The sequence below is a fragment of the Pelodiscus sinensis genome, chromosome 3 (assembly GCF_052426305.1).
Source record: "Pelodiscus sinensis isolate ZL-2025 chromosome 3, ASM5242630v1, whole genome shotgun sequence".
NCBI classification, from domain to species: domain Eukaryota; kingdom Metazoa; phylum Chordata; order Testudines; family Trionychidae; genus Pelodiscus; species Pelodiscus sinensis.
Genome location: NC_143054.1, coordinates 178,108,216 through 178,133,193, shown reverse-complemented (window position 1 = coordinate 178,133,193; position 24,978 = coordinate 178,108,216). Strand labels below are relative to the sequence as shown.

General features: G+C 40.2%; 1 protein-coding gene across 3 annotated transcripts in view; it reads right to left on the bottom strand.

Moving 5' to 3' along the window:
- The window catches only part of EML6 (EMAP like 6), a 210,393-nt gene that overhangs the window by 28,427 nt on the left and 156,988 nt on the right, over positions 1-24,978 (bottom strand). For all 3 annotated transcript variants that reach the window (XM_075925488.2, XM_006122118.5, XM_075925489.2), the window contains 5 exons: positions 15,024-15,099; positions 11,563-11,692; positions 8,274-8,372; positions 4,685-4,858; positions 3,718-3,926 (listed from right to left, as the gene is read on the bottom strand). In XM_075925488.2, coding sequence (XP_075781603.2) covers positions 3,718-3,926; positions 4,685-4,858; positions 8,274-8,372; positions 11,563-11,692; positions 15,024-15,099 — 688 coding nt within the window. The remainder of the gene's footprint in view (positions 1-3,717; positions 3,927-4,684; positions 4,859-8,273; positions 8,373-11,562; positions 11,693-15,023; positions 15,100-24,978) is intronic.

The following is a 24,978-nucleotide window of genomic DNA, read 5'->3' as shown; positions in this document are numbered from 1 at the left end:
TCAAACTGGTTGCCCTGTCCCAAGTGAACTGTGCTGGTGCAAGTTACTTTTTTGGCACAGTCTTCTCTGTGCCTTTTTCGGGTGTAGTCTGTCTAATGGATGGACTAGTGGCTTGTCCACTAGCTGGGTCTTGGAATTTGACTCCTGAGGGTCTGGTGAGATCTTCGCAGATTATTCCAGAAGGTGGAATTTGATACTCTTGTCTTGCAACTTCTCCATTCAAGCAGAAAATGAGAAGCACATCGAGCATCTGCTAGCTGGATAGAAGAGGCACTTATTGTGCCCATAAAGGGGATTAGTTCATCACAGAATGGATAGGGCTTGAAGCTCACAGATTTTGAGCATGCCACGCTAAGGAGCCTTGCACCAGGAGGTCAGTAAATGAAGGTCCTCCGGTTGTATATATAGAGGATCTACCCAGCCCCCTGACGGGGAGGGGGGGCATGAGGATAATTTCCCCCAAGATCAAACAATTCAAAGAGCCTGGGGTTCTTGCCTCAGTGGCAATTTTGGGCATTCCATCAGGCCCAGGGCATGTTGCCCACTGGACCCCTGTTGGCTACATCAAGATCCCAGGTCTGAGAGGCTACCATCAGCCAGTTGCCCCTATTCCAGCAGTTCCTGCTACACTACCACCTGAGACCCAGCCTCACCCTGCAGTGCAAGCCCAGGACCAACCCTGAGGATGGCCAGGACAAGAGCCACCCACTGGCATCTTCCTCCTCTTCACTGGATGAGGAGGTGAAGCGCACCTCCATCACGGGCCCACCCCCATGGTATACAGGGCCCTACAGGACCTGCTCTGCAGGGTTGCCCTCAGCCTTAACCTTTAGGTAGAGGCGTTCTTAGAACAGGATAATCTGATGGTTGACATCCTGGCCCCAGAGGGTCTGTCCATAGGCACTTCCCCTCAGTAAGACCATCCTGTCCAAGGCTAAGACTTTATGCCAAACCCCTGCTTCTATTCCACCAATGGTGAAGGGGTTTGAGAGAAAGTACTTTGTACCAATACTTTGAATACTCGTTTACCCACCTTATTCCCTGGTAGTGGAGGCAGTAAATGAGAAAGAGCGCCACAGTCCCAGAGCCTAAATTGAGAGACACTAAATGTCTTGACTTATTTGGCTGGAAGGTAAACTAGACAGGGGGATTGCCTCAGCCACCATTTCTTCACCCACAAATGTTCCATCAGGTCGGATGTTCTCCATACTGTTCTTCAGAAGTGGGGATTTTCCCAGCTCAAGCTCTTCGCCACGCAGACCAATCAGAAGTGCCCTTGCTTCTACTCATTCTGGAACCTCAGCCCAGGTCAGCAGCAGATGCCTCCCTGATTCCATTGCATACTGGCCTCCCATACATGTTTCCTCAAGATGCTCCTCAAGCTCCACAGAGACTGGGCGAAATGTTATCCTGATAGTCCTGGTTCCACTCTCTTGGAACTGTTGGTACAACCTCCGATTCCAATTCCTCTGGTCCCAGACTTCATCACGCAGGATCACTGGTGTCTCCACTACCCAGATCTTTTGTCCTTCCACATCATGATATGGAGGCTTCATGGCTAAACCCAAACAAGCTGGCCTGCTCGGACCAAGTCCAGCAGGTCCTCCTTAGCAGCAGGACGCCCTCTACTAGGATCAATTACTCTGCCAAGTGGAAGTGTTTTTCCTGTTGGTGCCTTGAGTGCTGTCTGGATCCTCTATCTGCCTCTGTGCCTCAGGTGCAGGTGTAACTACTGTCTCTGAAGCAGTAAAGCTTAGCAACTTCATTGCTAAAGATGCACCTAGCAGCCTAGGCTTTCTATCCGAGACAGGCTGGCTACTCTGTATTCTTGCGCCTCTCCCCCCCGGTTGGGTGCTTCCTAAAGGGTATGGACAGACTTCACCCTCTGGCTTGGCATCCTGTTCCTGGCTGGGACCTTAAGTTGGTCCTCTCAGCACTCATGGATCCTCCCTTTGAGCCTTTGGCCACGTGCTCCCTGCTTTATCTTTCACGATAAGTGGCCTTTCTGGTTGTGATTACCTGGAATCAGCGGGAAGGAACTCCTTGAAATTGGACATAGCATCCCAAGAGTTGTAAACATATGGATTGAGGACACCATGCTGACTAGCTATCCTCAATTGAAGACTGCCCACTGAACAGATCTTCCTGCAAAAAAGGTCTAATCTTTTAGCTTCCTTGGCCTTTGCATGGGTAGCCAGTAAGTGTTCTTGCCCTTAGGTTGGTTCTGACTCTGGAGCTGTCCCAATGTTCATGGCCTCCTGTGGTGGTCTAGAGATCATGGCCATGAGGCTTGAGAGTTCCTTGGTAATCTGGAATGGTAGAGAGAGTGGAGACCACCGATCTAGATACCCTGGATGCACCCTAGGGCTATGTCTAGACTGCAAGCCTCTTTCGAAAGAGGCTCTTTCAAAAGATACTTTCGAACAAGCCTCTTTCGAAAGAGAGCGTCTAGACTGCACGTTGAACTTTCGAAAAAGCGGCTTGCTTTTTCGAAAGAAAGCATCCAGTGAGTCTGGATGCTCTCTTTCGAAGAAGCCCTATTTACATTGAAGAACGCCTTCTTTCGAAAGAGGAACCTTCGAAAGAAGGCGTTCTTCCTCGTGAAATGAGGTTTACCGCCATCGACAGAAAAGCCACGTTCTTTCGATTTAATTTCGAAAGAACGCGGCTGCAGTCTAGACGCAGGTGAGGTTTTTTCGAAAAAAGGCTCCTTTTTTCGAAAAAACCCCTGAGTCTGGACACAGCCTAGGACTGATGGTAAGCTCATCGTGTCTAACAGGGCCATTGCGTGGCAAGGGCCAAGGTGGGTATGACTTTTGAGTCTGTGTTTGCTGGTATGGCTTCTTCTGGAATACAATGAGAACATGTTGGATTGGGAGCCAGAGAGATGATCACAGGGGTGCCAATGAGTCCAGAGCGAGGGGCCTGCACTGAGTTGAAGGTGGTGCCAGAGAATGGTACCAAGACAATCAAAAGGATGATTGGTGCTGACTTTTCTGGGACTGAGAATAGTGCTGGGTGGTCAGTGCCATGGTATTGGGCATTGGGTCACAGTGCTGCACCCCTTCCAGTGCCATAGATCTCTCCCTCACCTCCAGTGCTGGGGAAGGAGCTCCATGACCCCTCCATGCCAATGAGGGTGAGTATCTGCACGGGGTTTCTGCACGAGGCAGATGCTGGATAAGATCCTGGTCTCATATTAACATTGCATTTTCAGTGTCAGTGCACATCTGTCTGTACCTTTAACATCAAATCTGACCATTAAAATGTTCTCTAATGAATACAGAGGAAGAACTATATAGTGTTATCACAAGCTAGAACACTACACAATGTCACACATAACATCATGAGAGAAAAACCATTTTATAAAATCTCAACCCATAATTAAAATATTTAATTTTTCTAAAATAACTGCTCAACTGCTAAATAAATTATGTTTAGGAAATATAAAACACATCAGGCGATGTCCCAGATAAGCACTAAAATCCCAAATTATATTTATTACACGACAAACTTATCACAGTTCAAGAGGACCCACACAATGCTCTGAGAACCATTTAAAAGTCCCAAGGTAAGGGTTTAACTGTGGAGTAAGGGTTCACAGAGCTTTAAAATGCACCATCCACACTCAAGTGAATTTCATCCAAATCGATATTGATACTTTTAGGTTTTAATAAAAAAAGTACTGAAATTTCATAAAAAGATATTTGAACTCACAGCTCCAAAGGCAACAGAAAGCATAGTTTGCATTTTGGCATCTTCCCTGGACCCAATGACTCCTTTTTTATAGAGCAAAGCACTGCCAGCTAGTGTCCAGAACTTCATGTGTTTTACTCCAACAGACACAAACTGAGTGTCTGAATCCGGGCGGAACTCTACAACAAATATTCTCTCCAGGTGTCCTCCTTTGCTAGCCACTTTAGCCCCTGTTTTAAGAAGACATTAAAATAAAGCTAATGTTACCTGTAAAATTATCTCCCATGTGCTTTTATAAAAATAAACTGATTAATACTACTGGCTGGCTTAATAAGGCATTACTGCCTACACAGTGAAAGGTGAGTTCCTGTTTAGAAAAAAAAAAAAAAAAAAAAAGAATATACCCACCTTGTACCATTGCTTAATTTATCTTAATTTATGCATCCAGCAAGCTTTCTGCTGCTGGCTAGCCCTTTACAATAACCACACTTAAGAAATGCTGATGTCCAGACATATGGATCCTCCTGTCAAAATTCTTGACTCTGGGCATATGCAGAACAAGCACACCTACAGTGGGCCAGCACTCAAAGAAGAACATTGTTTTATGGACCACTCTACAATTCTAAAGGTGCCCTGACACAAAATACATAATACAATATAATGCTGTTTTTGCGTTATATTTCTGGATTTTTCTATGTTTGAAATCCATCACAGTGCAGAGGACTGTACAACAACTTCTGCTTGAATTCATTGCCACTTAAGCCTTTAATGGGAGGCTAAAGAGGTAAAAAGCTCCTTGTGTAATCTCTGTGTACTGGGCTGAATTTCACCACTGATGATAGTTATATGAATTTATTGAAAACAGAATGGACCACTTAATAGAGGAGTTGTCTGATTTATCGGAGACACACATGGGGCTAATCACAAAGTCTTAACTAAAAGAAGAAAATATTTGGAAATAATAAAGAGCTAGGGCCTCTAGATTTACCTTCTTGCCACCTCCACACAGTGATAGAATGTTCCGGATCGACTCCTACTGACACAAGAAGTTTGCCAGTAGCACTGAAGTTAATATAATTGACCCCTTTGGCATGGAAGCAGCGCAGCATAGAAAGAGTCTGCTTATTCATAGCATCCCATACATGAATAGAAGGAGTTGTACCTTAATGTAAATATATGCATTAAAATTGAATTAATTTAATTTGTGAAGGCTTCATTGTAAAATAAGCATTTCAAGAAAAGGGCATTTAAATAGACATTAAAAAACATTTTTAAAAGTTTAAGAACCACAAAACCAAAAAAAAAAAAAAAAAAAAAGCTTGTAATAGCCTATCAAACATAGGGAAAATGACTGTAGTTCATGAAATAAGACAAATTCTAAATGATCAACAAAACATTTATGGAAAGCCTCATGCAAAATAAACTGTCTGTAAATGTTTTTACTTGTATCCGCAATTGACACAGATACAGCCAGGTAACATAAAACTTTTACACAACTGCATTGACTAGAACTCACAAAACAGCCTTACCTGGAAATTCTGTTATATCACCTGCATTGTGAGAGCAACAGAAAATGAGGAAGAACCAAAGGAAAACGATAGCTGAAATAAGTCATGTTTCTAATGCTGAACTCAACATCAGCACCAGAAGGAAGCACAAAATTAAAAATGGATATGGATTAAATAAACAAAATAAAAAAGCAGGAATATTGTTGACATTCATTAGGAACAATGTCTTTTATAAACAAATACAAAACAACAATATTGATTGTTTTCCCAGGTATAAATAAGGTAGTTAATGCTAGAGCTATGCAGGTTTTTTTACATTAAATTATTTTTACACTAAAATGTGTTAATAATTATGTAGAATATTGATAAAAAGTCAGCAACACTAATTTTATGAGTTCTTTATTAAACAATGAGAGAAAAGGGGCTGTCTGCAATTTTTTTTTCATGCCACACCATTATTGGAATCTAGTTGAGAAAAACATGTATGTATTGTATGTATTTTATTCTAAGGAACATGTGAGTATAACAGGTCCTCAACATATTTTTAAAAGGGTTCAGAAAAATATACAATTTGGGTTCTATTTCAATATTTAGTAAACAATAGTAAACACTATCTCAAAGGCTATCTGTATTCTGCACACGTATTTCAAAATAACGCATGTTATTTCAAAATAACAGAGTGTGCGTCTACACAGCAAGCCCATTATTTTGAAATAATTTCGAAATATCGGGCTTCTTTCTCCAATTTCTGTAACCCTCCTTTCACGAGGAGTAAGAGAAGTTGAAGGAAGAGTGTTCTTCCTTAGACTTCCTGCTGTGTAGACAGCGCCAATAAGCAAGTTAAGGTACTTTGACTTCAGCTACACATTTAACATAGCTGAAGTTGCGTATCTTGACTTTAGCCTGCACTGTAGACATACCCTAAGATACTATGAGTGAATGTTGGAATATGGTGAACTATTTTCCAAATATAAGAAATTAAAAGTTAGGTTCCAAACTTGTAAAGGTGTATTGAATTGTGTATAACTTTACTCAAATGAATAGTCCCAACAAAATCATGCATAAGGTTTACTCTGATGAGAGTTACATGAAAATGCTCTTTTAATCCCAAATATCAGGAGAGAAATATAAAACGAGAGTACAATTACATACAAACTTAACTCTTTGTTGGACTCAGCCATACTTTAGCATTGCTGCATGAACTATAGTGTCAGCTATTCTATCATATGAGATCTTAAATTTCAGTGGGCAGTAAAGGTTCCTTTTTGTAAATGTAAAGTACTGGTAAATGTAAATGTAAAGGTACTGCACTTTTTGTAAATGTTCTTCTATTTCTTTTCTCCTCACTGTTGTGCAGCATGCTGTACCATGGTTCACTCCAAAAGGGAAAGTGTTTTAGGGAGTTCATATATACCTAATGTGTAATGCACTTAGGCATTCTTCAGGATATAAAGTGTTATACACATGTCAACTATTATTATAGGCTATTATTAATGCATTTAATTGAACACTGTGGATTCACCTGAATAATACAGAGACAGTGAGCATAATAAGGAATATGAGTTTTTCTTTTTTAATGTCATATAAGTCCTGAGAATAAGGCAGCATCAGCAAACAGAATGTGTCTGTCTTTGCTGAACTGTTTCCCCCTAAAGTGTAAAATAACTTTTATTTCTAACCTGAAACCTTTTTATTCTGAGTTTTAGCCTGGGGTGCATTTACAGGCAAGTTCTAATCTTCTATAAATAGTGATTTCGAATGGAAAGGCTAACAGAGGCGGAACATTAGCAGGAGTAGCATGTGAATTTTAATAATAAAATTAAAAAAGAAACTACAAAATCTTCCTTTGCACTAGGTACTCTTTTGAGAAAAGTAAAAGAATTCCACATAGCTGTTTAAAAAATATTTTTCTTCATATTAATATTTAACTTGAATTTCAAATAAGGCTAATAGATAGCTAAGTATATTTTCCCTACCTTTGAGCCTGCTCAATATCAACATTTGTATTAATTTCAATAAAAACTAAGCATGCTCAGATCCTCACAACTGGTGAGGACATCATATCAGTACACCCATATCTTGACATTTCCCTGACTCACTGTTAAGGTTCACTAAAATGCAAGTTATGGGTTTGATACTTCTCTTACTTAGGATATGTCTACATTGCAACACAATTTCAGGATACAGGAGTATCCAGAAATAGCTATCCCGCATCTTCACAGCAAGCCCGTCATTTCGGGTTCGCTATTCCAACATCTCTGTAAACCTCATTCCAAGAGGAGTAAGGGATGTTTCAGCATAGTGGGTTAATTTGAAATAATATTGAAATAAGATACGTAATTTGATCGCTCAGATTGTATATCTTATTTTGAGCTATGGTGCAGTGTAGATGCACTCTTACTGTGGTGTAAAATCAGGAGTAACTGCAAATTTTCAGTGGAAGTTACATAAAATAGTGTTAAATAAGGTTAAGTGAAAAGGAAAATCAGACCTATTTTTCTGTCTTGAAGCTCTTGCAGCTCTTACTTCTGTGAGTAACTTATGGAGACCACCCATATGTGAGTAAATATTACTCACATCAGTATGATTTCAGAATTGGGCCTTATGAGTACAAACTATGTTCACTGCTAAAGAGAGTTTAATGACATTTTCTCTCACTCTGCTTTACTTTCTGAGGTTTTATGAAGGTGGTTTCATTATAATGCTTTCATTATTCAGTAATGTGGAACAGTGGGTTGGTAGGAGCTAGAAAGAGGACTCTTTATAAATGAGATGATTACGAGCAATAATAGAAGTCCTACTACACATTTTGTTTTACACACTATTATAAGACAGGATATCCCATGGTCTAAAATTCAGTGGCTCATAATCAGAGATGACAATGCATCAGACAGATTGAAATAATAAGAAAATGCTGAAAGTTGGTGATCTCATTAAGGTGAAAGGATAAGATAGGGAAAGTAACACTGATATTTCCCAGATTGCTAAATGTGAACACATCCAGCCCCAATTAATCAGACCCACTGATACATTTTAAGTAAAGCTTTGTTAATATAGAGAATCACTTACCAATCTGACTGGTAGCCACAACATTTTTATATTTTGGGTGCTGGTTCACAGTTAGGCAGAGAATATCATCAGTATGCTCCAGATAGAAACTCTGACTTCCTAAGAAAATTCAAACAAGATTTTCTATTAACAAATAGTATTTATTTCAGCGTGCAAGTGAAGACTTTTTCCAGCAATCTGTTGCTATGGGCCACACTAAACAATCAAGGGGTGGGATGGGAGACACGGCAATTCTAACTTAAAATACAGCACAAACTTGTTGTAAACAGAATTCAAAAACTTCACAGAAAGGTTGTTTACTCTTTTTCAAACATTTAAAATCAGGAATGCTTAGGGAGCAGGCCAAGGGCACAACCTGTAGTCATTATCTCCTTATAGCTTCAGAGAAAGGACAAAATTGATCAATGCATAGCCCAGATCTCTTTTGTAAGTGGAGAAACCTGAGGGAGGGCCAGAGGAACACTAAAGCTTTGAGAAGTTCACTTAACAAATTATCCCCTCAAGGATGACTTTGGCAGGGGAGGGCAAATAATGTAGATGGGTTAATGCACTTGGAAGGGCATTTACAAAGCGATGGAAATATGATGGCTTTCCTTCTGTCCTAGCAGGCAGATCCTTAAGATGTACTGCTGACATTACTTTTGTTCCCTATAGCTGCTCACTAGCAATTACAGACTGGTAGCTTGTCTGCACTACAGAGTTTTGTCAGCAAAAGTCAGCTTTCATTGACAAACCAACGTGCAATGGAAGTGCACACACTACAATGCTCTTTCCACTGACAAAATACTCCTGCTTTGCCAATAAAATAAAACCACGTCAATGAAATGTATAGAGCTTTTTGTGGCAAGTTACATTAACAAGATGCCAGTGTAGACACTGTGCTTAGCTATGTTGCTGTAAATGGCCTTAACAATGACAAACTCATAGAAGATTAGGGTTGGAAGTAAGGATGTTAAATATCAGTTAATTTACTAGATGAAATTTCCATCGACTACTCGACTAGTTGATAGGCACTTCCTCATTCCTCCTTTGAAATGTACAAGAGTCCCAGCAGGACTCTTCAAAGGAGGAATATGGAACAGCGTGTGCAGCTCGGGCCCAGCGGGAAGTCCCACTGACTCCAGACTGCATGCAGGCTTGCCAGTTTTGAAATGTACAAGAGTCCCCAGCAGAGCTCTTGTGCATTTCAAAGTGGAAGTTCCCTCATGGAGCCTGGGGGTCAGTAGAGGACTCAGAGTCCCCTGCTGATCCCGGGCTCCATGTTGTGCTGTCGATTTGAAATTCCAGGCAGAGCCCAGGGATTTCAGCAGGATTCGGGGTCAGCTGGCGACTCCCCAGCTGATCCTGGGTTCTGCAGAAATGCTGCGCAAAGCCCAGGATCAGCTGGGTTCCCAGCTGACCCCGGGCTCCATACAGTGCTGCCCCTTTGAAATGCTGCCTCGGCGTTTCAAAGGGGCAGCACTGCACAGCTGATCCCAGGATTTCAAAGCCTTGGCATTTCAAAGCAGCAGCGCTGCACAGCTGACCCTGGGCTCAGCTGTGCAGAGCTGCTGCTTTGAAGTAATTCCTTTCTCTGCCTTTTTGCTGACTCCGATAGAGGCAGCAAGGGGGGGGGGGGAGAATTGACTAGTCAACTGACTATCTGATAAGCATTTGATAGTTGATTAGTCGACTAGCCCTTAGCATCCTTAGTTGGAAGAGACCTTTGAACCCCCCTGTATAAAGCAGGGCCAACCCCAACTAAACCACGTCTACCCCGACAGCTCTGGTTTGCAGTTTGAACTCTGCTGCTCTGCACAGGCATCTGCCCCTCCCCACTTTAATGCCTAGGAATTTTTGAAATTCCACATCCTGCTTGCTTGGCGTAGACAGCTCACATTGCAGCTTCCTAGCTGGCCATGGCAGCTCCATGTAGCAAATGCTCTCCTGCTTAGAGCACACCTGAATTGTTGGACCTGATAGCACTGTAGGGAGGAGAGTATGTAGCCCCTGTTCCACAGTCAAATTTCCCATGAATTGTGGAATAAGGGCTACAAACGGAACACACATCAGTGCCATGTGAAGACAACTGAGAACACCAGAAGCAAAGGGAGTCAAACCATTGCTCTGGTGTTGTGATGAAGACCTGCCACTTCCATAAGGAGTTAGATGCCATCCTTGGTGGTGACTCCATCTCCAGGGTCAAGAGACCCGGACACCTCTAGGTTTGGCAGTTCATAGCCCCAGCATCCCTTTGAATACAGATAGAACACTGGTTTGAGCTGTGGAGCATGGCCAGACTTCTCTTTGCTGCTCCTTCCTCTGTTTCTTATATGAAGAGTAGGTGGCTTTCTTATCCTCCTCAAAACTTACACATGTTGTACACGTGAGTAAAACTGTAACCTTACCTGGGATTTGATTGTGTTAAAAATTTAACTCAAAATGAAAAAGACAGGCCGGGTTTATCCTAAGGTACCTTCCTAAGGACTGTTCATCCCTAAAGTTACTGTATGTCTGGGTTTTCCCCGACAGTGACTCCTTTTTGAGTCACTGTCCTTTCTCTGAGTGCGTGGATTTTTCAGTTAACAGGATATGTCTGCAATTTTTGCAAGGCAGACAGGCTGTAGCTCAAAAAGAGTCTCGATAGGTCCATTTCCTGATTGGTCCATTCCTTTGAAAGCCATACCTGCTGGATCCTGCCTACCCAAATCCCAGTTTCCATCCCTGGGAGGAGATCTTGCAGGGATGTGGTGATTGACAGCTGAAACTATGTCCTGAGCTTGTGCTAGTTGCCCTGCCACTATGACTCCTCCCTGCTCACTGTTCTTCATCTCCAGTGAGTATCCCTTCCATAGGTACCCCCTCCAACTGCCCCTCGCTATAGTTTCCAGCTTCCTCTTTTTGGGAACCTAAAATATGGTAACCTTATTCAATCCAACCGTAGGTCCTCTTGTACTAGAAAGCAACTACTCTCTATCCTATATCCAGGATGGATTTTAACAAGTGACAGCCACAAAAGCGTATAAGGATTCACACAGCATCTTCCACAAGAGCTATATCTGCTGCCAGGAACAAAGGTCTCCAGAAAAAATAGTAGCACCCTATTTTACATTCATATTACAGTACATTAACCAACAACTACAGGCTAATTCACATGCATTGTTTACCAGGTAAAAAAAAGAAAAAAAGACACGTAAGAAAGTGACAAAATTATGATTGATTAATGAGAAACTTGTCTTAGCCATCATTTTTTAAAAAATAATTCATTAATTAAGTTAAAGTTTTGCAGTACTATTTCATCTTGAATTACCCGTTGAAAGATTTTGAACTATGCCTGCTGCAGCTGTGTGAAAAATAACATCAGCACCGTCATTGAGGTAATGAAGGTTGTTGCGACAGTCAAATCCTCTGTATCCAAAAACATGCTCTAAAGCCAACTCCTAATTAAATAAAGAAAAAAGATTAGTGGAATAAAAAAATCAATCAAACAAGGGAGTTACAAACCATGTTTTGATCAGATAAAGCAGGGTGCTAAACTAAATAGACAAGCAAATATTTTGGGAGGCAGTGAAATAATTAAATAATAATTATAAATTATCCCTAGTCCTCTACTATTTTAAGGATGATATTCACATTAACTAACTACAATACTATTGGTTGGCTAGACCACTGAATTCATAGTCTACTTCTTAGTCAGCTAAAAATAGATTGTTTCTTTAAGTTCTATTCAAGGAAAATTTAAAATCAACAACATTTACATTTATTATTTTTTTCACCCAAACCAATTCAAAGAAATTACAGTGAAAAAAATGTGTACAAAACTGTTATCTATCTTTTGTAATTTTTAATCTTCGAGATGTGTTGCTCGTGTCCATTCTATGTTAGGTTTGTGCATACCCACAGGCATGGCTGTTGAAAAGTTCCCCCCTAGTGGTATCTATAGGGCTGGTTCTGGTGTTTTCTCTGGGGTGCTGCACATATGTGCCTGAATATGGGAAGCCGCTAGTCCCATGCCCTCTCAGTTCCTTCTTCTCAATGGAGGGTCATGGAATGTACAATAGGAACACATCTTGAAGAGGGTAGGAATGGTGTCCCTAGCCTCTGTTTCTCTGGAGGAGGGTGACAGGGGAGGGATCACGTGAGGATTACCTGTTGTGAACTCTCCCTCTGGGGCATCTGTTATTGGCCATTTTCGGCAGACAGGATACTAGACTGGATGGACTGTTGGTCTGACATAATATGGCCATTCTTATGTTCTTAAGCAACAGTTACAAAGGTAGGTGATTTTTTTCTATTTTGAGTGCTTGCTCATGTTCAGTCCATGTTAGGTGAGTCATAAGCAGTATCCTTGGAGGTGGGCTCAGACTTCATGGATGTGCAACCTGCAACAGTACTCTGCTGAAACTGAAATTGTCTGTTGGGTACTGGAATAATGAGACCTGGAGGTATGGACTGTTGATGAGGTAGTGGCTCTACAGATGTCTTGAATCGGTACCTGGGCCAGGAAGACTGATGATGAGGCCTGCAGTCTTGTGGTTCTACCTAGTTACAATTGCTGTGTAGTTCTACCTTTTCCTGTTCATAACAAAACTTGATACAGGCTGTTATCCATGAAGAGATAAGCAGACCTTTCATTCTAACCACTTCTGCAAAAAAGAACTGAGCTGATTTCAGGAGGATCAGGTCCTCATGATGTGGAAGGCTAAGGCTCATCTAACATCCACAGTGTGTAACCTAAATTCTTCACTGAATTCATGAAATTTTGGAAAGAACATTGGGTTCTAGTTATTAAGAAATGTTCTGATTACTGAGAAATTGCAAAACCAACTTTGGTAAGAAGGCTGGGCGTGGTTGCAACTGGACCTTATCTTTAAAGTGTCCCAGATGACTGGAAAAAGGCAAATGTAGTGCCCATCTTTAAAAAGGGAAAGGTGAACTACAGACCAGAAAAATCATGGAGGGGATCCTCAAGGAATCCTTTCTGAAGCACTTGTAAAAGGGGAAAGTGATCAGGAATAGTCAACATGGATTCACCAAAGGCAAGTCATGCCTGACCAACCTGATTGCCTTCTATGATGAGGTAACTGGCTCTGTGGATATGGGGAAGGCACTAGATGTAATATACCTTGACTTTAGAAAAGCTTTTGATACAGTATTCTCCCCCAGTCTTCTTGCCAGCAAGTTAAAGAAGTATGGATTTGATAAATGGACTGTAAGGTGGATAGAAAGCTGGCTAGATCGTTGCATTCAGCGGGTAGCAATCAATGGCTCAATGTCCGGTTGGGGTCAGTATCAAACAGAGTGCCCCAAAGGTCAGTTTTCGGGTTGGTTTTGTTCAACATCTTTACTAAAGACTTGGATGAGGGGATGGATTACTCCCTTGGCAAGTTTGCAAATGACACTAAACTGGGGGAGAGGTAGATATGCTAGAGGGTAGGGATAGAATCCAGAGTGACCTAGACAAATGGGAGGATTGGGCCAAAAGAAATCTGATGAGGTTTAACAAGGACAAGTACAGAGTCCTGCACTTGGGATGGAAGAATCCCAATCACTGCAGCAATTATCCAGAAAAAGACCTAGGGACTACAGTGGATGAGAAGCTGGATGTGAGTCAACGGTTTGCCCTTGTAGCCAAGAAGGCTAACGGCATATTGGGGTGCATTAGGAGGAGTATTGCCAGCAGATCTAGGGAAATGATTATTCCCCTTTATTCAGCACTGGTAAGGTCAATTTTACCCCCTTCTCCTTTACTGAAAGAATGCGGACACATTGGAAAAAGTCCAGTGAAGGGCAACAAAAATAGTTAAGGGGCTGGAGCACATGATTTATGAGGAAGGCTAAGGAATTTGGTCTTATTTAATCTACGGAAGAGAAGAGGAGGATTTTGATAGCAGCCTTCAACTACATGAAGAGGGTGTATGTCCAAAAAGGATGGAGGTTGTTCTCAGTGGTCACAGATGACAGAATGAGGCGCAAAGGTCTCAAGTTGCAGTACGGGAGATCAAGGTTGGACATTAGGAAAAACTATTTCACTAGGAGGGTGGTGAAGCACTGGAATAGGTTATTTAGGGAGGTGGTGGAATCTCCATCCCTAGAGGTGTTTAAGTCCCAGCTGGACAAAGCCCTGGCAGGGATGATTTAGGTGGGATTGGTCCTGCTTTTAGCAGGGGGTTGGACTTGATGACCTCCCAAGGTCTCTTCCAACCCTATGATTCTATGATTGTTATGATTCTATTATTCTAGATATTATTCACAGAACAATTTTCACCATAAAAAGGGAAGCACAAGAAAAGCAATGATTGATTCTTTGGTGTTTGTGAATGAACTTTCAGAAACCAGAAAATCTGGACCTAACATAGTACAGATTATTTAAAAAACCTATTTGATATTGAAGATCAGATAATTGCTACAAATTGCATCTATAGATGACTACAGTATTTGGCTTACTCCGTGGATATAGTGAGCATATATTTTTTTAAAAAGGGATTACATTTTCAGGAAAAAAATGTGCTCTCCAAAATACACAAAACATCTGTATAATATGGAGCACCCATTTGATTTTGTATGCAATCATGATACATGCATGTGCAAATGCTCAATGTGTAACTAGTTATTTACATGTTTACTATAGCAAATGTCTGTGTAAAGTAGGGGTGTACAGAAGGCCACAATCAGGCCTGTACATGACTTCAGTCTGCATCTGACGTATGGATGAAATTCACCCATTAAGCATTAATTCTTTAAAAAAAAAAAAAAAGTACTAATGCTTACCTCAACCAGTTTCTTTTTTTTGTTATCATTTTTTTGCAGTTTCTCAGGCTGAGGAGCAGCTCTGCTAACTGGTGGCCTGAAACAAGAACAAAGGAAACAAAAGAAGAAGATAATATACTGTATCCAAAGGCAAAAGAAAACTTTCAGAACTACTGTATATTTTATGTATGAACAAGGAATGGCAAACTGCTAATGAGCTCAGTGCTTTCTATTTTTAGAGTTTTATAAGAAGCATTTTGAACTTTGGTCCATTCTGAAGACTGAAGTAACATTGGTGGAAGTTGTTTATATCAATGGCAAAACAAACAATTCTGGGCCATGAATCAGGTATTTATTATGGTTAAAACATGCACTACATTTTAAATTGAGACTTATTATTCCCTGGTTTGAATGTAAGTTATTTAACTGAGATTAATGCCTACAGAGCACACTGCTATAATTACAGTCACCAAAGACAACTAAAAAGACAAATTTAGGCTATAAAATGAAAAAAATCCAATTCACTAACATACTCTTTAAATACAAATAGCCCAAAAAGACCAAAATGGAAGGAAAGAAGCTGTAATTAGATTAGAAAAAAAGTCTCCTTGATTATATATAAAGCAGTGACTAAAGAGCTTGATTCTGAAAATTGTCAGAGGAGCTGAACCCCATGAGGATGCTCAGCTCCTTTGCAAATTTCTTATCGCCTTAAAGATCAAGAATGCTGCAGAGTCTCATTTTATTTTGTTAATCTCATTTTAATAATTTCTCCCCCATGTTAATCAATAAAAAGACAGAGGGAGACAAATTTTACTTCTAGTCATATAGGGATACAATTTAGGAGTAATTCCCCTGAAATTAGATTTATACCAGAAAAATTTGGCTCCGAGTCTTAACTACATTTACTTATCTTTTACTTGAAAGGTGAGTTTCTCCCTGCTATAAATAGTGATAGTGGTATTCAAATGCAGGGGTGGGGACAAGAACATAGATTATGGGAAAATGCAAGGCCCCAAATACCACTTTCGGGAAACTCTGGCTGGTGTAAATAGTATTACAATTTATATGTCATGCCATTATTCCAAGCATGAATTCTGGAAATAGAAAATTAGACAAAAGCAAGACTAAGGATTTGTGATGAAAGTAAGAGGACACTATCACTATGACACAATCAATAAGTAATTCAGTAGCCAACACATGATTTATTTTAGAGAACAGTGGGATCTGCAAGTAAGAAGAGCAGACACCTGGGCCCCATTTACTTAATTAGCACATGAATGTGGCAAACTGCCAACAGTTTGAGATAAAAATGTATATGCATATTTTCTGCTCATGTCTTACTGAATATGAACTAGAAGATAGCCAGAATACACTGAATGCTGTTAAAGTTAGATTGCAAAGGCAAGAAGTTGCAGTATTTACATTCCTGTTCATGCCTGCTGTATTTGCATTGTAATCTTTGTATTCTTAAATATAATTAATTCTTACTTGGCAAAAAATCACTTCAGATACAAACAGCAAATAACAACTTTATTTAATCTGAACTACTTTTTCTGCAGTGATATAATCTTTGGCATATTTTAAGGGCAACATTTCACAAAGCATATTGTATTTATCATAGCATTATATAGCACAGAATGTTGGGCTCTGAAATAGCAAAACAAAACAAAAAACAAAACTCCCACAACTAAAACAGGTAAATACAAACTTACTAAGTATTAACAGAACAGATCAGCAGTGAACTTGTGACAATAAAAGAGGAAAGGGTTACCTTGATCCCCTTGTAAGCCGCAAATAAAACCAATTAAGAAACTTAGTATAGTTCAGACAAATATTTTTGGCATTTTAATCATGCACAGGCATTTTCAGAGTTAATCAATCATTCCTGTGTGGCACAAACCATGCTATTCAAGCATGCCAGCAAGAACTAAAACAGAAATTAAAGAGTGCACCAGTCTACAAATTCAGAAAGGTCATATTCTGGCATCATCAGGTAAACTTTGCACTAAAGCTCCTACAGCACAGGTTGAAAAAAGGAAGCTTATCAAAGCTTCCCATAACCTATATACTGAATTGAGAGTATACTTTTGTGTATTGTAGTTATTTCGGAGTGCCTTCTGGAAACTGTAGATGTTGGAAACATAACAAAATCTCATGAGTGCTGCTGTCAGTTTCATGTTGGATGTTTGTTTCCATTTGAGTTCAGCTCATAAGTTAGCCTAATTCCTGCTGTTTCTTCATAGGTCAACCTGTGTACCGAGACAGTTTCTATTTTTTTGTTCTCAGGGAAACAAGACACATTTATTTTCTCTGAAATTGTTACATCAGAACACATCATGTTATCTGGACCAAACTGTGGTAGAATCACCACCAGAGACTAAATGGGAAGTAAATGATCAGAAAATGTCATTCCATCTAAAATATTAAGCTAAGCTAGAACATTTTGCAAAGAGCAATTTGAACCCAGAACTAGGATGAGGTCTTCAAATCAGTAATTCAGAAAAGTATCAATTGGTTTTTTTTGCACATTTCCTGCTCTTTTTTCTGTTTTAGTATAATTTTAAAATGAATTGATTTTATGTTTCTTCACCTAAGAATGTTTGTTAAAGTTTATGACAAAAGCAAGCCAGGATTTGTGATGAAAGTAAGAGGACACTATCACTATGACACAATCAATAAGTAATTCAGTAGCCAACACATGATTTATTTTGAAAGCACACACACAGAGACATATATTATATATATATCTACACACAGTACATACACACAAATATTGTGTGTATTTATATATACATATACATGTATATATATACACATATGCATTCAATGCTTTATTTTCACATTGTGAATCATAAAAGAAATGTAAAAGAAAAGCAGCATCAAGTTTATTTTCTCTTTTAAAAAGTCTATAATCATTGCTATTTTGTTTGAAACTTAAGATGACAGTGTTGAGGGTGAGAAATTTGCATTGCAATAAATTAAATATATTTACCCTTTGTGATCTATGCATTTTGTACTGTACATTCATAGAAACCTGTGATTTTCCTGTGTGTTAATACTTACTTGACAATTCCCTGCCTCCAAAGGAAAGCAAGTTAAAACATAATACAAGTATTAACGGTTTCTTTCCAAGAATTTTAAAAAATGTGTGCATGTTAAGAGATAGGAGGAATGAATTCTAGAAAAATTTAGACATACTCAAATATTATGGGCTTTAATTTTTGCAGGCACTCTTAATCACTACAGATTTTGTTTCTGTTAGTAATAATGGGCCTGATTCTGTTCTCACACCAGTTTTACAAAAATGTAACTCATCAGCTGATGTCTATGGACTTAATCCAGATTTATATCTGTGTGAATAAGAACAGAATTAGCCCTGCTGTTTCTACAGGGTTGCGTCTAGACTGGCAAGATTTTGCGCAAAAGCAGCTACTTTTGCACAAAATCTTGCCGCCTGTCTACACTGGCTGTGAGTATTTGCGCAAGAATACTGACTTTGTACTGTACAAAATCAGTGCTTCTTGCGCAAATACTCTGATGCTCCCGCTCAGGGATAAGCCTTCTTGCGCAAGTATTCTTGCCAAGTTAATTTCTTGCGCAAGAAAGCCGGATGGCTAAAATGGCCATAGGAGCTTTCTTGCACAAGAGAGTGTCTACACTAGCACAGATGTTTTTGCACAAAAGATGTCTTTTGCGCAAAAGCATCCATGCCAGTATAGACACTCTCTTGCGCAAATACTTTTAATGGAAAAACTTTTCCATTAAAAGTATTTGTGCAAAATCTTGCCAGTCTACACACAGCCCAGATGTTTAGGTGGGACAGGAAAAAGATGTGAGTGACAGTTCTCTTCTTCTTTTCAGCTAGCCAATAAGTCTGTAACAAAGTATTTAGATGTAGCACCAGAAAGGGGAAAATAGAACATGGATGATCAGAGATGGCAGCATTGGGAAGATAATACAAATTAAATGGCTAGGTGAAAAGTTGGGAGAGGAAGATTTGGAAGAGAGAGTAAGAAAAGGGGAGACGTCTTAGAGGAAATAGAATAAGGGTTGAGAGGAACTGAGAACATGTTACTGAAGACGGAGAAAAAGAGGCTTGACACCGCAGAGAAAAAAGTAGAGCTATTTAAGAAGGAGAATAAAGGAGCAGAAAGAACAAATTAGAAAGAATTGGGATACATTTTCTGGGACAGGGATTGTCTTTTTATCTGTGTGTCCAGAGCACACAGTGCAATCTTACTCTGATTAGTGCAAATTTAATAAAAAAGATAACAATAATAAGAATCCTGTTCCCAGTGAAGTCATTGGAACAGGATTGGGCTGTCAGAGAGGAAGTTACAAACAAAGCCACTGTCACCTGAGAGGCTAAGGAAAAAATTCTGGCAACTGACGGGGAGATTGAGGATGAGCCCAAAAGGAAAGAGATTGGCAGAGAAGAGGATATGGGTGCCAAATGGAACACAAAGGTGGGCAGAGTGACTTGTTGGCTAGCTGGAGAGTGCATGCTCTGATAACACAGAAAAAGGAAGTAAGCAAGCCTGAAAGAGAGAGCATACTCCCAAGAAGAGAAAGGCATGGCCAGAGAGAAAATAAGGCAGTCAGAACCTGGGAAATCTGTTTGGGCAGCAAAGTTATAATCTGAGATTTAATAAAAAGTTGTTCATATCATAAAAGACGCAAGCAAGAAATTAAAAAGTAATTTCCATTGGGTGCTGGGAAGGAACACACATATTTGTAACTCAGTTTAGAATGATCTGAAAAACATCAAGATCTTTTCAAAAAAGTTCTGAACTTCAAGTTCTGCCATCCTCATGTATATAGGGGAGTAGCATCATATTATTTAAGTGACAGTTAGGCTATGCAATCTTTTTTGCCATTATTTTTACTTAAAATTTCATAGATATTGGACAAGGGAGTAAAAAGAATGCTATTTGACACTGGGAATAGCCTGCTTTGGAATATAATTAATCAAAGCAAAATTTAAACAGGAGTAGAAGAAAACATTATTGAAAAATCATAATATCAGCACAGCAAAGTCACTAACATTTTTACAGTACTCTGCATTATTTTACATATAAGCTGATGCACTCTTTAAAATAAAAATTAGTTAACGCAGAATGCACGGTGTCTATAGCTATTTTCATATATTTTAAGAAAGGAAGGTATTCATTGAATTCACTTGTCATTCTAATTCAGTCTTCAATCATAAACAAGCAAAAAAGATCAATAGGAACAATAATCAGTTCTAAATGGGAACTGGAGACCTTTATTTTTATATTTATTGTTGTAAATATCCTGTGAAGCTGTTTAGCTGTTTGGTTGTCGTGAGATTTCAGTATAGGCCTCCTACACGAGTCTATGGTTCCTTCCTATATAATGGTATTCACAAGTAGGGCAACTTGAAAGTGCTTGCTTTGTGATGCTAGTTGCAGACAGAAATTTACATCAGTTCCTTGCTTCACTGGCTTCCAAGAAAAAAATTAAGAGTTTAACTCTGAGCTAAAAAGCTTTGTATTACGTATTTACTGGCTATTGTCTGACAGATCACTTTCTTCACACATATTACCAGACTAATTATGGTTAGTGAGGCACCGAAGCCTACAGATCCTAGATTTAAATGGCTTGCTGATCTTACTGGAAATACCTTTACTTTGGTATTCATTTTCCTTAGAAGTCTGACAGAATCCCAGTTTGCTGACATTTAGCATATCCTGCAAAATATGTCTCCTTTCTCAGGCTTCTCTCAGGTGCTTGGGCTCTGCTTATATTCAGTGTGTTAGGGGAGAAAATATCTTTCATTTATGTATTAATCTAATACATCCATGATAAAACTCTTGGTAGCTAGGCACATTTGATAAATAAAAATATTTACTGAAAAATATATTAAGAACTTTTGGAATGAAGTGGTACAACGGGCAATTAGCCTTCCAAATGACAATTAGCCTTACTTCTGAATAACTGGATTCAAGCCAGGTAATAAATAACATGGCTTTTAAGGTTCCCCTATGGTCCCTAGTGGACTCCAGTCCACATGATAAAAACAAAACAAAAACAACAACAACTCCTCAAAGCAGTTGACAGGTCCTTAGGAATGCTGGCGCTGAAAGCAATTTTCAAGTTAGAATTGAGAAATGTGGATGGCACTTTGTGTGGACAGGTGTACTGTACTGGTATAACTTTACTTCCAAGCACACAAAGCTTCACACAAACTAAAAAACAGTCTGGGACCAGCCCTCTGATTTGGCAATAGCACAATGACTGTCTTGCAGAAAATTGATTCTGAATTCATTAGGTGGCCAGTGACTGTGATTACACTAGTCACAATATGTTCAAGTTCCAAGGGAGAACCATTGTGGAAGCAATGTCCTACAGCTGGAATAGGTCAACTTGACATTGAGCTGTAGAGAAAGTATAAAAAGAGGATACCAGAAGACTTCACTCCACTAACAGAAAAATAAAGACTTTTTCTGTTATTTCCTACAACCCAAGAATATTTTTTTCTGTATAAATTCTGGGTAGTCTCTACAAATGCATTTATACAAATAAAGATTCATTTCTAAGCTGGCTTCTGAAATTGCACTTAACAAATTATACATTTAAAATCCATATTTGCATGAGAAAATTATGTAACAGTTTGTCTAGGTATTCAATTTATGGTGCAAAAAAGTGTGCACAGTTTTCGATGCTTTTTTGAAAGCTGAACCCATATTTTATAAGAAATAAATCATTAACAAAAGAATAACCAGTGTCCTGACAGAAAAATCCTCTTTTTCCTACTACAGTGTATAATTACAAATGATACACAGCAAATAATTTGAAAAACAGCCTATGACAGATAACTTACAGTAAGCAGGACAGTCTAATTTGATGCATAACAGAGGACTAGACATGCTAACTCAGTTTTTGGTTTTCCATATATTCAACAGCATTGAAGGATTTTCCTTCACCATAGTTATTATTAAAGTTGTTAGTTCACATAGACATGCAAGTCAACCAATTGAATGCAGCAGACTCAGGATATGAATTAGTGTTAGCTGAATACAAAATGCAAACATTATCGTGCCTCCCTTATTAGTGGCATGAAACATAATGTTAGAAAACAGACTGATTGTACTTCTTGTCATTTAAATTCTAGTTTTGGTCAGTAAAAATGGTCCCAGTTCAACCATTAAACTAACCGTTAAACTGTTTCTCATATAAGACATAATTTGTTGGTATTTTCCTAAGTAATAAATAACATGTCTTACAATTGTCCTGGATTGTCCGGGACAGTCCTGTCACTGCCACTGACCAAGGTGTCCCGTGGTGTGGGAGCTCTGCTCTTTGGGCTCCCACACCGCGAGACTGTTCCTGCAGCACCTCTGATTGGCACCTCACTCCTAAATGACATAGGCAGAGCAGAGAGCAGAATGCCAATCAGAGGTGCAAGAAAAGAAAAGAGAAATAAGGGGAGAGAGGAAGACAAATATGGAGGGAGAAGGGAGAAGAAAAACAAGGTGGGGGAGAGGAGAGAGAAACGATTAATGAATTATCTTAACTGAATTCACAAACTATTACATTTGAGAGGACATTTTAAAAGTTCACCCCAGATCCTACTTCCCCTGAGCTCCACCTCTTCTGGGGGAGGGTTTCAGAGCCCACAGCAACCTGAGCACAAACATCTACACCACAATTTTACAGCCCTTCAGCCTAAGCCCAGTGAGCCAAGTCAACTGACCAGTCATAGGTGTTTAATTGCAATGTAGATGTACCCACTATTATATGGTAAAAGTGCAAATGCTGAAGAACCTTCATCTGGACTCCCTGACCATAACATTGGATTTTGCTAGGCCTCAGGGGCTCCCTCATCCTGGGCCATGACTAATCTCACTCCTTGTAAGGTCAGATACACGATTTGATTTCTATAATCCTCACAGCTCCTCATGCAATCCTTATTTTTCTTAAGCAATTAAAGCAGTAAAGGAAAAAGCTTATGCTGCCTTTCTGATGACATTTGACTTAGGTTAAGGTAGACTTATCCAGATGGTCTTACAATGTAGTTGTCTTCCCCTGCTGAAGGATGAAAATCCTGCTGCTACAGACCCCATTATGCTTAAAGGCTCAGCACTTTGGAGTGTCCTGTCAGTCTCCTCCAGAGTTGGAAGTCCTGTGCAGCACAGGATTTTGATCTGTGCACTCCATTGGCTCTGTCTCTCCAAAGAGCTTGGATGGTGGTGAAAACAGGGCACACTGCAACAGTTCAAAGCCCTTGCTCACTCTGCTAGTGGCAAATCAGGTATTGTTATCAACCCTCTCTTTATAGCCTCGTTCCCATGGAGGAGTGAGAACTATTGCCCCCTTCTAAACAGAGTAGTATAATTCTGCTTCCCTATAACTCTGCCCAAAGAGAGAGGTGTTTTCTGATGGCACCCTTCAGAAACAGAAACATCCCCTTGGCTTCTTTCCTATTGTCTCTCGGGAAGGAGAGGGAGGAATTTTTCTGTCTCTGGGGTGTGGGGCTAAGGAGAGGCATTGGAAGAGTGGAACCCTCCCATTCCTTTGATGGCCATGGAATGAGTCTTGCCTGTCTGGTGCTAGTTTAGTGCATGTCCTGGTATGTGACTAGTGTGTGTGGGTGCTGCCAAATATCTGGTATGTATGGGTGGGAGTGAAGACTATTAATGCTTGGGTTATGACAAGCATGTTGGTGCACAGCTTAAGACAGTGGTCTCCCACCTTTTTAACAACAAGATCATTTTTTCAATTTAAGTGCAATGTAAGATCTACCTCAAACCCAATACCCTTGCCCCACTTCCTTCCACCCCTTCTTTGAGGCCCTGCCCCTGCTCCACCCTTTGTCTGAGGCCTCATCCTGCTCACTCCATCCCCCCTTCCTCTCCCATCCTCACTCACTTTCACCAGGCTGGGATAGGGAGTTGGGGTGCAGGCTCTGGTCTTGTGCCAAAGGTTTTGGCATGTGGGAGGGGCTCTGGACTTAGCCCTGGATGGGGTATTGGGGTTCAGGAGGGGGTTCAGGCTGCAAGCTCTGGGAAGGAGTTTAGGTGCAGAGGGACTCACGTCTGGGGCAGGAGGTTGGTGTAGGAGGGCTGGGACAGGGGTTCAGGAAGCAGGCTCTGGCTGAGCACCATTTAACTGAGATGGCTTCTGGGTGGTGGAGCAGTAGGGTTAAGGCAGGCTTACTCCTGCCCTGGTCCTGCACCAGAGATGCACAGAGCAGTCAAAATCCCCAAATACCACACTTTTCAAGCTATAAAAGTAGTAACAACAACCTCCCACGCATGTGTTAGGTCAGGAGATGAAAGTGAAGACAGTGTGTGTTTGTGAGAATGACAGAGAGACACAGCATGTGAGAGTGTCAGAGATTTGCATTGCCAAGCTCCCTCCATCCCCTTTTCTGTGTGGAGATAGGGTACAGAAGTGGGAGGAAGAGGAACATCCTGACATCAGCACCCCCCCACTCCCTCCCACCCTCTGCACAGCAAGCAGGAAGCTCCCACGGGGGCAGCTCCATGGCAAAGGGCAGGAGCAGCATGGCAGTAGGTGGAGGGGCAACTGAAGTGCCAGCGTTTCATAGCTTCCTGGCCAAACCAGTCAGGATCACCTGTCAGAGGCTCCAAGAACTACCGGTAGATCCTGATCTACTGGTTGGTGACCACTGGCTTAAGAAGTAGAATGGAAACTGATTCAGGAGTTCATGGAGAGACTATATGAGGAAAGGAAGAAAAATTGTGTGATAGAGGATGGGGAGGTGGTTATATAGCATTTTATTTGAGAACCTACAGGTTGAACCTTTTTACTCTGGCACCCTTGGAACCTGACTGGTGCTGAACAAGAAAATTTGCTGAACCATGGGAGGTCAATATTGTCTACAAGTATTATCAACACTTGTACTGCTTTCTGGGCTCTTAGAAGACAGTTAGGGGTAAATTAGAGCTAACTAACAGTTCAGAACACTGCGAGTCAGGACTGGTGG